The 12,188-nt window shown below is 45.0% G+C and overlaps 2 protein-coding genes across 4 annotated transcripts in view; one reads left to right on the plus strand and one right to left on the minus strand.

Moving 5' to 3' along the window:
• OFD1 (OFD1 centriole and centriolar satellite protein) overlaps positions 1-3,057 on the minus strand; it is a 67,682-nt gene extending 64,625 nt beyond the window's left edge. Inside the window, exon 1 of one of the 2 annotated variants that reach the window (XM_056556256.1) lies at positions 2,917-3,057. The gene's annotated coding sequence lies outside the window, so the exon portion shown is untranslated. Of the gene's footprint in view, positions 1-2,810 lie in introns of both variants that reach the window. The other variant, XM_056556255.1, reaches the window with a different exon arrangement.
• TRAPPC2 (trafficking protein particle complex subunit 2) lies at positions 2,959-10,705 on the plus strand. Of its 2 annotated transcripts, none has more exons than XM_056556269.1 (5): positions 2,959-3,096; positions 3,619-3,730; positions 5,417-5,559; positions 9,878-9,965; positions 10,226-10,705. In XM_056556269.1, exons 2-5 carry the CDS (start codon positions 3,638-3,640, stop codon positions 10,322-10,324), a joined length of 423 nt encoding a protein of 140 aa, XP_056412244.1. In that variant the 5' UTR covers positions 2,959-3,096; positions 3,619-3,637; the 3' UTR covers positions 10,325-10,705. The 2 variants fall into 2 exon arrangements, with proteins under 2 accessions (XP_056412244.1, XP_056412245.1); XM_056556270.1 differs by lacking the exon at positions 2,959-3,096 and adding an exon at positions 3,150-3,352.
• Positions 10,706-12,188: the final 1,483 nt, after the last annotated feature.

Consider the following 12,188-nt stretch of genomic DNA (forward strand, 5'->3'; position numbering starts at 1 on the left):
AGCAGATTTGGTGGTTTTTCTTTTCTGCGCCATTTACCTTGTGGTTGAGGTAACATGTTAGTTTTATACTTTAGGCCGCCTGATTACAGCGATACCAGATTTGTATCGTTTACGTCATGCTTTACTAATTCTGAACTTTTTCAAATTTTTTTTAATTGCCATTTTTTAACCCCTGTAGCTTTATTTTTTTTCCGCATACCAGGCTGTATGAGGGCTCATTTTTTGCACCATAATCTGTTTTTTGTATCGGTAACATTTTGGTATTGATCTGACTTTTTAATCGCTTTTTAACTTTTTATAAAAATTGGAAATCTGTGGTTTGGTATTTTTTTTACATTTACCGTACGGGATACATAATGTTATATTTTAATAGTTCGTACAATTACGCACGAAGCGATACCAAATATGTTTATTTTTATTATGTTTTCCTATATAAAAACATGTAAAGGGAGTGATTTGAACTTTTAACATGGAAGGGGTTAATGCAGCGGTCTTCAAACTGTGGCCCTCCATATGTTGCAAAACTAAAACTCCCAGCATGCCCGGACAGCCAACAGCTGGAGGGGCACAGTTTGAAGACCACTAGGTTAATGTGTCTTTCAAACTTTTATTATAACTTTTATTTATTATTATTATTATTTTTTTTTTTTACACTTTATTACACTTCTGAGGAATCATTAGATTCCTCAGACAGATGAATAGAATTCTATTGAACTCTATTAATCTGTGTGCTCTGTGATCCATTGATAGAGCCTGGTCCAGCCAGGATCTATCAATGACAGAGCTGGGACTGCAGGAAGCAGAGGTAAGTCCTCCGGCTACCTCTATAGTGGATAGCCCCCCTGCGATCGCGCTGCGGGGGGGCGATCCACCCCACTAGCCCACCAGGGAGCATTCACATGTCCCTTTAGACGCCGCTGTCAGCGGCGATCTAAAGGGTTAATAGCCAGCCGCGGCGATCGCCGCATGTTGGCTATTAGCGGCGGCCCCCGGCTACTGAGAACAGCCGGGGGCTGCAGAGTATGGAGCGGGCAGGAATCCCGAGCCCGCTCCATACTCCCCTGTGAGCGCCACATACAGTCTCCCCGTGCAGACGTGCGGTGAACGAAGGCAGAGGACGCAGGTCTGCACGGGGAGAAATAAGCCACGCCCCCTCATCTCCCCCCGCACGTCTGCAGAGCAGGGGAGAGAAGACATACACAGCTTCTCATCTCCCCTGCTCTGCTTCGGAGGACACAGGCTGCAGAGTATGGAGCGGGCAGGAGTCGGGAGCCCGCTCCATACAGACTGCAGATTGCCGCCGCACTTGTCAGGTCCGGCCCTGCTTTCCCGAAGCCGGGCTAAGGGCCGGACAAATTCACCTGCCCGGCGCCCAAAACTGCTAGTCCCGGGAGTCGGGCGATAGGAATTCCACATCCCTGCACTGGATCCTGGGCTAGGCACAGGGGCAAATAATGACTCAGACACCATTAAGGAACAACGGCAGCTTTACTGAGACAGACAGATGGAATAGTCTTTTACAGCTCAGTTAGGCCCAAGAAGGTGGAGAGGGGATAAGATGTCTAGGGGCGAAGTACTCCTTTCAGCCCAAAATAAGCAGATTTACGTGAATAATAAGTTATCCTGGAAATTTTCCCACAAAACTTCATACCAATCTGCTCAGCTCCTGTTGTATAACATAATGCCTGCAGATTGCATATTTAGTAAAGTGATAGGCTATCACTAGGTTCAGAGATCAGACCCTCAATGAAAGTGAGATTTTGGAATATTAGGCCATCACTTTATGACATGGGAATAGCTGTGCACACCCTGATGTGGTTCCAATCATCGCTACAAAAATCAGAAACACAGGAAAGCACCTGGGCTAGGAAACACTGGCAGGTGGGGGCAGCACTGAGCACATTCTGCAGTATAGCAGTATTGTTTATTTGCTCTACAGCAGGGGTCAAGTCCTGGGGAAAAAAGTGTGGGAACTCACCCAAGATTTCCATTTAAAGGGGTACTAGACATCTGATACCCGATCCAAAGGATCGGGTATAAGATGTGTGATTGCGGTGGTCCCGGCACTGGGGACCCCTGCGTCCTTCCTGCTGCACCCGGCATTCGTTTAGATCATTGGGTGCAGTGCCAGAGGCTCGTGATGTCATGGCCACAGCCCCTCAATGCAAGTCTATAGGTGAGGGCATGACAGCCGTCACGCCCACTCCCATAGACTTGCATTGAGGGGGCATGGCCGTGACATCACAAGCTTCGCGCCCCCCCATCATCAGTCATTCGGCACGGAGCGAAGATCACTCCATGCACCGGATGTCTGGGGTGCTGCAGCCAAGATTGCTGGGATCCCCAGCGGCGGGACCCCCAGGATAAGATGTCTAGGGGCGGAGTACCCCTAGGGCTGGTCCTGCAGGACTCCTGCTAATGGGAACTGCGTTCCTGCTGTGGAAAAGTGCAGGAACTCCGTTCCCATGAGTTCCTGCAGGACTTGAGCCCTGCTCTACAGATTCCAGGATGTTGGCATTGACTGGTGTGTGATGATCTGCCATCTTCTGAGGAGATTCTGACATTTAGGCTGCACTACTGACTTCAGTGAGCTCCCAGCTGTTGCAAAACTACAACAACCTTCGGCTGTCCGGGCATGCTGGCAGTTGTAGTATTGCAACAGCTGGAGGCCTACTGGTTGGGAAACACTGCTGTAACCTGAAGCATTCCACGATAATGTACATGAAGGAGATACAGTCCGCCACGGAGTCCAGTGGCTATGCTATGTATACATGTGCGGCAGCTGATATAACACAATACGCGATACTCACCTCCCTGAGGCGTAGAAGAGCGTTCACACTGCTAACCGCCTGCCTGTGCGTAAACATAGCACATAACCGCCTCAAATCCTATTCACATGGCAACCAGTCCCCTTACCAAGACCATCCAATCAGCTGTGGTGTACCCGCCCCTTATCGCGTTCCAAACCTCGCTTTCCGAAAATTCTGTTAGTTTTAAATAAAGTTGTTTTAACAGCGGAAATGGAGACGGCTGAGTGGATGACAGCGTGACGTCATTTCGCTTCCTAGTTGGCGGATGTCAATATTTGAGGCTGAGGTAAGCTGCGCGAGCACCAGGGCAAGTGCGGTTTTCAATATCGCGTCAGTTCAGGAAGAGCGTGTGAATTGAAGCAAATACTTCTTCTGAGTGGGAACAGGAACAGCAGAGCCGAGTGTGATAGTTATTTTTGGGTTTACCTGCAATGGAATTGAATAGAAACCCACATTACATATTCGGCTCTGCTTCATTTGTATGCCCTCCTGAGTCCTAGATGGTAGTTGTTACCTGTTTTCCAGGGAAAGGAGCTTTTAAGGTTCATGCTCCATATGTAGTTTTGAAATGAAATGTGAACAGTCCCCTACTGTTCAGAACTGAAATTGTTTCCCAACCAGGGGGCCTCCAGCTATTGCCAAACTACAATTCCCAGCATTCCTGCACAGCCTTTGGCTGTCTGGACATGCTGGGAGTTGTAGTGTTGCAACACAGATTGGCTGGGAAACACTTGCTGGGAGTTGTAGTTTGGCTGGGAAACACACATCTCTAGTTGTGCATCCTATGAGATCTGTGCTTGTGTTTCAGGTGTCCATAACGGAGGACCATGTCTGGCAGCTTCTATTTCGTTATTGTGGGACATCATGACAATCCAGTATTTGAGATGGAATTTCTGCCTCCAGGAAAGACTGAATCCAAGGTTTGTGCCTACTAAAATGATAAAGGGGTGTATGGCCCACCCCTGAAACACGTCTCGCCTGGTTTTGGCTACTGCAGGTGGTCTAGACTGGCTGTGCATTTAAAGGGGTACTCCAGGAAATTAAAACAATAGCCCGTCCTTTCCCTCTCACCAACCTATTTATTTCTCTATATACCATTCTTTAGCTATATAGAGCAGTTTCCCTTTTCAGCTGTCAATTACATGCAGAGAGTGAGAGAAAGACGTCCTGTGCAGAGGAAAACTTTCCCAGTTGACCATAGCAACCAATCAGATCGCTTCTTTCATTTTGCAGAGGCCTTATTAAAAATGAAAAAAGCGATCTGATTGGTTGCTATGGGCAACTGGGCAGCTATTCCTCTGCACAGGCTCTGATAAGTCTTTCCCCTATGTGATTTCTGTCTTGTCTAGCAGCCCAGCATCTCCTGTGAAGATTCTCAGTCACAACTGCTGTAGATCTAATCACTGACTTCTGCCATTCAGAGCATTGCATGATTTATTGCTGGGGGAAAGGATAGTTTGAAAGAAAATACATGTACAGTGTGTGCTGTTCACTGTGTTTACAACAACGCAGCTTGCACACAAATAGTAATAGCAATTGGCTGGCAGCCATTACACAGAGCTGCACTGACTTCTGGGAGTTGTAGTCTGGGCTGCAAGCAGGGGCCACAGGACTGGTATCACAAGGATAACTACAAGGGACACAAAACAGGTATTGCTGTGGCTTTAGGGCATTTTTATTTTTCTTAACTTCCCCAGAGCATCTGGGAATCTGTCATCAGTGTCACCTGCACTAACCTTTTGGTACAGGCAGCTAGTATGGGTGACACTGATGATAACGATACTTATCTACCCCCGATCCTTGAAGAAGTAGCAGCAGCAGTGATGTCTGCGTGCTACTGGACTTCGCCCGTGCACCAATCCTGCCACCCGAATAAGGAGGATAACAGATGAATGGAGTGATGGAAGGGCCCATAATAAGTATCCTTTTCATGAGTGGCATTACCAGCCTGTACCAACAGGTAAGTGCGGGTGACCCTGATGACAGATTCCCATAGGAGCTGGACAAACAGCATGGCACTGCCAGGTAGGTGTGGGCTGGGCATGTATGGCATATCCTATGGATATGCCATAATTGTCCAGATAAAAATACCATATAAAAGGGGTTATATGACATAATGAAAGGAAACTCTTTCATATGTCTATTTGTGCCAGAGCGCCCTGCAGGAGATCTTGTGTGGTCCCAGTGGTCAGACCCCTGCGATCAGCTACTTATCCCCTATCATGTGGATAGGGGATAAACTAGTTTTCGCCGCACCACCCCTTTTAATAGGGTATCTTTCTGTTTTCTAAGTGGCATTCGTTTTAAAGGGGTACTCCGGTGGGGGAAAAAATTTAATGAACTGGTGCCAGAAACAGGTTTTTATTTAAAATTCCTAATCCCTCCAGTACTGCTGTACGGTCCACATTTGTTTAATAAAAAATAGTTTTCCACCTGAGTACCCCTTTAAATCCACAGTTAGTCAAGCCATGCTATGAATAGTGATTAACCACTGAAATACTCTGGTGTTCACAATAAATAGTGCATCTGTAGAGACGAAAAGATAAATTCACTTTTAACAATATATAGTAATGTATAATTGGGCTTTTCCTTCTTGATAATTCAAGGATGATCATCGCCATCTGAACCAGTTCATAGCACATGCAGCCCTGGACCTTGTGGATGAGAACATGTGGCTGTCCAACAACATGTACCTCAAGACAGTTGACAAATTCAATGAATGGTTTGTTTCTGCATTTGTAACTGCTGGACATATCCTTTTGCAGCTTTATTATTGAAGGTCTCGCTTCAAAAATTTACCCCCACATAACATTCATTTATATCGTAGAATTTAAAGCCTATGGGCACATTTAACCCCTTAACGATGCAGGACATAAATGTACGTCCTGGTGAGGTGGTACTTAACGCACCAGGACGTACATTTACATCCTATACATAACTGCGAGCATCGGAGCGATGCTGCTGATAGCAGCCAGGACCTGCCAGTAATGGCCGACATCCGCGATCGCGCTGTTGTCTGCCATTTACCCCTCATGTCGTGAACAATACAGATCACAGCATCTGTGGCTGTGCGGTCACTAAAATGGATGATTGGATCGCCCGCAGCGATCCGATCATCCAGAACGGCAGACGGAGGTCCCCTCATCTGCCTTTGCCACCTTCCACGGGTCTTCTGCTCTGGTCTGAGATTGAGCAGAAGATGACCGATAACACTGACAAGTGCTATGTCCTATGCATAGCACTGAACAGTATTAGCAATCGAATGATTGCTATAAATAGTCCCCTATGGGGACTATTAAAGTGTAAGCAGAATAGTAATACAGCCCTCCTTTTATTTTTTATTTTTTAATCCAGTTTTAATCACCACAAAAATGGTTTTTGTATGTAGCTACCAACAGTCGGATAGGCGTGGCCAGGGTTTTGCTATGCCCTGCAGTTGACACTCCTATCCCCTTTACAGCTGTGTGATTGACACACAGGTCTTTCTTTAGGGGTAACCACTCCTGGGTGGGGGAGATTTAGGTTCAGGCAACAGTTCCATGAGCTTATTGTTAGTGAACCATTTCCCTAGCTTCCCTCAGCAGCACAATATGGGGAATTTCTGCTCTTGTGCGTTCCGCAGGACAAGAGAATTCTTTAATATTAAGCAACTAAATATGCAAATGAGATATCCCTCACCCATAAAAGGCTAACTTCCCAAGGGTCCCAAGGGTCTGGTTAAGTCAGGAGAGGTTCTGTCCACCTCCAGGCTCCTAGGACCTTTTTAAGTAGATGAAAATAAGTAATCTCTCATGAAGAGAGTTTAAAGGGGTTATCCAGGAAAAAACTTTTTTATATATATCAACTGGCACCAGAAAGTTAAACAGATTTGTAAATTACTTCTATAAAAAAAAATCTTCATCCTTTCAGTACTTATGAGCTTCTTAAATTGAGTTGTTCTTTTCTAAGTGCTCTCTGATGACACGTGTCTCGGGAACCGCCCAGTTTAGAAGCAAATCCCCATAGCAAACCTCTTCTACTCTGCAGTTCCCGAGATAGACAGAGATGTCAGCAGAGAGCACTGTTGCCAGACAGAAAACAACAACTCAACTTCTGCAGCTGATAATTATTGAAAGGATTAAGATTTTTTAATAGAAGTAATTTACAAATCTGTTTAACTTTCTGGAGCCAGTTGATATAAAAAAAGTTTTTTCCTGGAATGCCCCTTTTAAAAACCCTGAAAAAGCTCCTATCCTGGCTAAGCGATTCAAGACTCAATGCAGTTTCTGAGGAGGAGTTGGCTGAGTGAGTGGATCCACCCAAGGTCTATATGGTGATAGCAAAACTTTATAAGCGGAATATTGTGCCTGATGAAGAGTGATCGGCGCATAGAAGTGGCCCTTTAAAAGATCCTATTCTGCTGCCTTTGGATCAAATACGGTCGCAATTTCTTCCCATGATGTTGGGAAATCCGTAAATAAGTGTCTGTCCCAGATTCAGGATGACATAGACTCTGGCATTGCTAGGGATGACTTTCTTTATTGTGTTAAGAAAGTCAATCTCACTGTAGATTATTTGATGCGGCTGCCCAGAAGGTATGTTTAGCCTCCAGAGCCATGGCCTTATCTATGGCTGCCCTCAGAGCCTTGTGTCTCTGCCCTTGGTCTGGTGACAATACCTCCAAATTCTGTGTAATCTTAAATTTTCACCTGGTCGTTTATTTGGTCCGCAGTTGGACCCCATCATGGAGGGTCTCACCAACTGGAAAGGAAAGTCCCTACTTTAGCCTAAGACTGTATGTAAGGATGTCAGAAGACCTCCTCGCTCTAGGTGGGGTCTGCAGCAAAGCCGAGGCAGATTTTATAGTGATCAGAAGAAGGGCCCTAGTTCTAAGGACACTTCCAAGAAGGACTTTTCATGCTGTTCGTCTTCCTGTAGGAGGATATCTCCATCTTTTTGCTCAAGTCTAGGAAAAGGTAATCAAGGACTCTTATGTCCTTTCTATTGTACGGGAGATTTACCTTCCCCCTCTCTGTGCCCTGGAGAGAGGATTATAATTTCCCCTCCACTAAGGTTTCCGAAAAAGGAGATTTTGGAGAGTTCCATAATGGACTTTCTAGCTCTAAGAGCCATGTAGGAAACAGGGATTATTCTCATGTATTTTTGGTACAAAAACCTTCAGGCAAGCAAAGATTAATTATAGATCTTCGTTATCTCAACAAGAGTATAACTGTGAAAAGATTCAGAATGGAGATAATTCATATGGGGAAGAAAGTACTATTATCCGTTTTGTTTTTGTTTGTTTGCGTCCTTAGACTTAAAGGAAATCTGTCAGTGGTATCACCCGCACTTGTAGCGTGGGTGATGCTGATTAAAACAGTACTCACATTGTCCAGATTCACCCAGCGTTCCGCCACAAATTGCGTTTGACTATTGATGCTAATGAGGGCCTTGGGGCACGGCCTGAGCTCCGATACGAGCTTGGGGCACACCGACGTCATCTTCGCCAGGTGGCTGCTCTGTCTGGCTCATCAATATTCAGAACCCCCCTCTCTGCTCCTTTGCCAGTGTTAGTGTACAGCGCACGCGCTACTTACTGTGTACCCCCGGAAGCGGCGTTCCCTCTCCGGCAGTGAAGCCGAGGGGAACGACTCCTCCGGGAGTACATAGCGGTCCATGCACCGTACACTACACGGGCGAAGGAGCAGGGAGGGGGTTATGAAGATTGATGAGCCAGGCAGAGCAGCCGTCTGGCGAAGATGAAGTCCGTGTGCCCCAAGCTCGTATCGGAGCTCAACCTGTGCCCCAAGGCCCTCATTAGCATAAATAGAAAAAACGCGATTTTCATGTTCAAGAAGGTGTGTCCTCTGGTAGCGGTCCTAAGGATTAAGGGAATATGGCTCCTTCCCTACATAGACGACTGGCTGCTATTGGCAGAGTTGAGCGATTTTATTTAAGGTACGAACAGAAATAACCCTTCAGCTGTTGGATCAACTCGGCTGGTTAATAAATCGGGAGAAATCCAATTTGACTCCATCCAACAGGAAAAAGTTCCTTGGTTTCATAATCGACTCTACTCTCATGAGAATATATCTGTCTCGAGAGAGGAGGGACTGCATCATCAAGTTTCTACGCAGACCTCGCCATGTCTCTCTACATACCCTCATGAGGTTCCTCGGGTTAATGTCGTCATCTATAAATGCTGGGCCCTTCGGCACCTCAGACCCACCTGTGTCTTCGTGAGATCTACCTTTAGTCCTGAGAGAAGACTAGCTGAACATCCCTTTGAACCTCTGGAGTAGAGATGAAGTTCCTTTCTCTAAAATTAGCTTTTTTTTGCTGACGATAAACCCCCCCCCCCCCATAATTTACCAAGGCTCACTCTACTAGAGCTGTATCTTCCTCATGGGCTGAAAGGTGTTCAGTCCTGGTTGAACAAATTTTTCTTTGTGCTGCCTGGTTTACTCTGCAGACCTTCTTTAAATACTACAGAATAGATACAAAATGTTGTGAATTCTGTACTTTCCTCCGTTAAGCAGTAAGCCTGTCCTATGGTGGAAACTGCCTGCTACTTCCCCATATTGTGCTTCTGAGGGATGCCAGGGAACATGAGATTTGATTGATCTGTTTTCTATCACCTCAGCAGCACAAGACTCCCTCCCTAGTTTATTGGCTTTATTAACTCTAAGATGTGTGGGGGGAGTTAGCCCTTTATGGGTGAGGGATATCCGATTTGCATATTTAATTGCTTAATTTTTATTAAAAAATTCTGTCCTGCGGGGTGCACAGGGGTAGAAACTCCCCATATTGTGCTGCTGAGGAGACTAAGGGAAAACAAATTATCCATTAAATCTTATCATGCTAAGCTCTACAACAGACACTTTATTATTTTATGTTCTTGTTTTTAAGTTTTAATATGAATGTCCTCTATAGGAATGTCACCAAAGCTATTTTGTATAAATATCATCATTTAAGTGCCTATAAACAGAAGATACAACTACTTTGAGCACTTATATGCACGTATTGGTGATGTTTTTTATACCGTAAAGTGTTACCTCAAAATTTTCCTTAGCACGGTTTCCTTCTTTACATATGAGATTTATTATGCTCCATGATGTTCGACAAGAAGATGGGATTAAAAATTTCTTCAATGAAGCGTATGATTTGTACATTAAGGTGTGTATGTGACCCTATTTGCAGTATCTAACTCTAAACATAATGGGGGAACTTTTCAAAACCTGTCCAGAGGAAAAGTTGCTGAGTTGCCCATAGCAACCAATCAGATTGCTGCTTTAATTTTTCAGAGGCCTTTTCAAAAATGAAAGAAGTAATCTGATTGGTTGCCATGGGCAAATCAGCAACTTTTCTTCTGGACAAGTTTTGACAAATCTCCCCCTATGTATTTCTTTAAACCGGCTGTGTTTTTATTTTTGCAGTTTGCTATGAATCCATTTTATGAAGCGAATACTCCAATACGATCAACTGCATTTGACCGCAAAATCCAGTTCCTTGGAAAGAAACATCTACTAAGCTGAATAGGGGCTACATTCCGACATGTGAGATCCTACAGATGTTGTGATCTGTGGTGGGAGCCACAAATGAATTACTTCAATGGAAAGTCATATAAGCATATGAACACAATAATAATCTTTCAAAGGATGTGGTATTTGGTGGGCAGATGGAAGGGCTGTTTCATGTCGGATTATCTGATCATTCCCACAATTGTAAATATAAGCCATGTATATAGTGTATGTCCTGGACAAATACTTTATTGCTATGTACTTATTGTATTGCTTTTTGTTTGTAGATCTCTTCCTGACATACTTGTGACATTCATGCTTGTTCAGATTTGGTTATTTATGTGTGCAATTTCAGAAATATTTTAGGCCATGAAAAATAAACATTTCTGTGAGTCAGTATTTTATTTTTTTGTTAGTTAGAAATTTTTTTGTGGTTAACTAAATGAGATCTACATAGGTGGAAAAAAGTATTTTTCCTCTCACCAGACTTTTTCTGCTCACTTGTCATTTTAAAAGGGGGTACTCCGCCTCTAGACATCTTATCCCTTATAGGGAATAAGATGTCTGATCATGGGGGTCCAGCAATCTCTGCTGCGGCACCCCAGACATCGGTGCACGGAGCAAACTTTCCCGGATAACTGGCAATACGGGGTGGAGGCTTGTGACGTTACAAGCCTCCAGCACTGCACCCGATGCTCTAAAAGCACGCCGGGTGCAGCAGGGAGATCGGAGGTCCTCAGCGGTGGGACCCCTGCAATCAGACATCTTAGGGGATAAGATGTCTAGGGGTGGAGTATCCCTTTAAAATGTTTTAGATCATGCAACTAGCTTTAACATAAGTGTCACAAATTTTTGTGCGACTTTTGGCTGTAAGCAAAAAGCTACAGAAGAGCCTAAGAAAGTAAATTTAATTTTTCACTTTGCAGTGGTCATGGATTTATCAAGTGCAAAAGTCGCAAGCCCTCAAACTGCGTTAATGTAAGCCAGCTTGGACCTGGCTTACAAAACTGCTTTGGAGAGAAAATTTTTATATTTCCCTCCAGCAGCCGTGATCACAGCTCCAGTGGGAAATATGATGTTACAACTGTACAAAGGAGCTGTGGCTCCTTTTAACATCAGCCCGCAGAGTCTTTGGCGTCCTTAATGTAATTTCACATTTCCCGCTGGGTCCTGTAATTGGCCGGGACAGAGTAGCCTATCACAGAACCTGGCGGGAAATTTGATCTTACAGTGGGGACTAAAACTCTGCGGCTCAGTTATATGTTAAAAGGAGCCCGGGCTGGCATCACTGTGCAGCCGCCCGGGGCTCCTGCAGACAGGCTAGGAGGTGTGCAGGAGCTATCCCTGCCATCCCTCAGCGCTGTTACACGCTGAGGGATGGCAGGGATGGTTCCTGCACATCTCCCGGCCCGGTTGCGGGAGTCCCAGGCGGCTGCAGTGTTATGTAAGCCCAGGGCTCCCTTTGCTACGGTGCCACGGAGTTTCCTGTAATTTAAAATTTCCCGCCAGGTCCTGTGACATATGAAATGATAGCGATTTTTTTGATCACTGCCAGCCAGGGAGCAGAGCGCATTACCGCCTGCTTCCCTAGCTTGCATGACTACAACTCCCAGCATGTCCTTACAGTAAGGGCATGCTGGGAGTTTTGGTCGTGTGTCACGGGGTATGCACGGGCGGTTGACTCATTTCACATACATGTATCTTGTGGACTGCATTGATGATCAGCTTTTTTTCCCCTTTGTTCAATGTTAAGAGTTAACAAGGGCTTGCGGGGAGTTTTTTTTATTGGAATTTTTTTTTTTTTTTTTTTGACAGGCTTAGTAGTGGAAGCTGTCCATTACTAAGCTGGGCTTAGCGTTAGTCCCAAAAACAGCTAGCG

This window comes from Hyla sarda, chromosome 2, assembly GCF_029499605.1.
Source record: "Hyla sarda isolate aHylSar1 chromosome 2, aHylSar1.hap1, whole genome shotgun sequence".
In the NCBI taxonomy this organism is placed as follows: domain Eukaryota; kingdom Metazoa; phylum Chordata; class Amphibia; order Anura; family Hylidae; genus Hyla; species Hyla sarda.

Coding starts and splice junctions, on each gene's coding strand:
- TRAPPC2 (XM_056556269.1), top strand. CDS start 3,638: ATGTCTGGCAGCTTCTATTTCGTTATTGTGGGACATCATGACAATCCA. Junction 3,731..5,416: donor CAGGAAAGACTGAATCCAAG/GTTTGTGCCTAC, acceptor TGATAATTCAAG/GATGATCATCGCCATCTGAA. Junction 5,560..9,877: donor TCTGCATTTGTAACTGCTGG/ACATATCCTTTT, acceptor GTTTCCTTCTTT/ACATATGAGATTTATTATGC.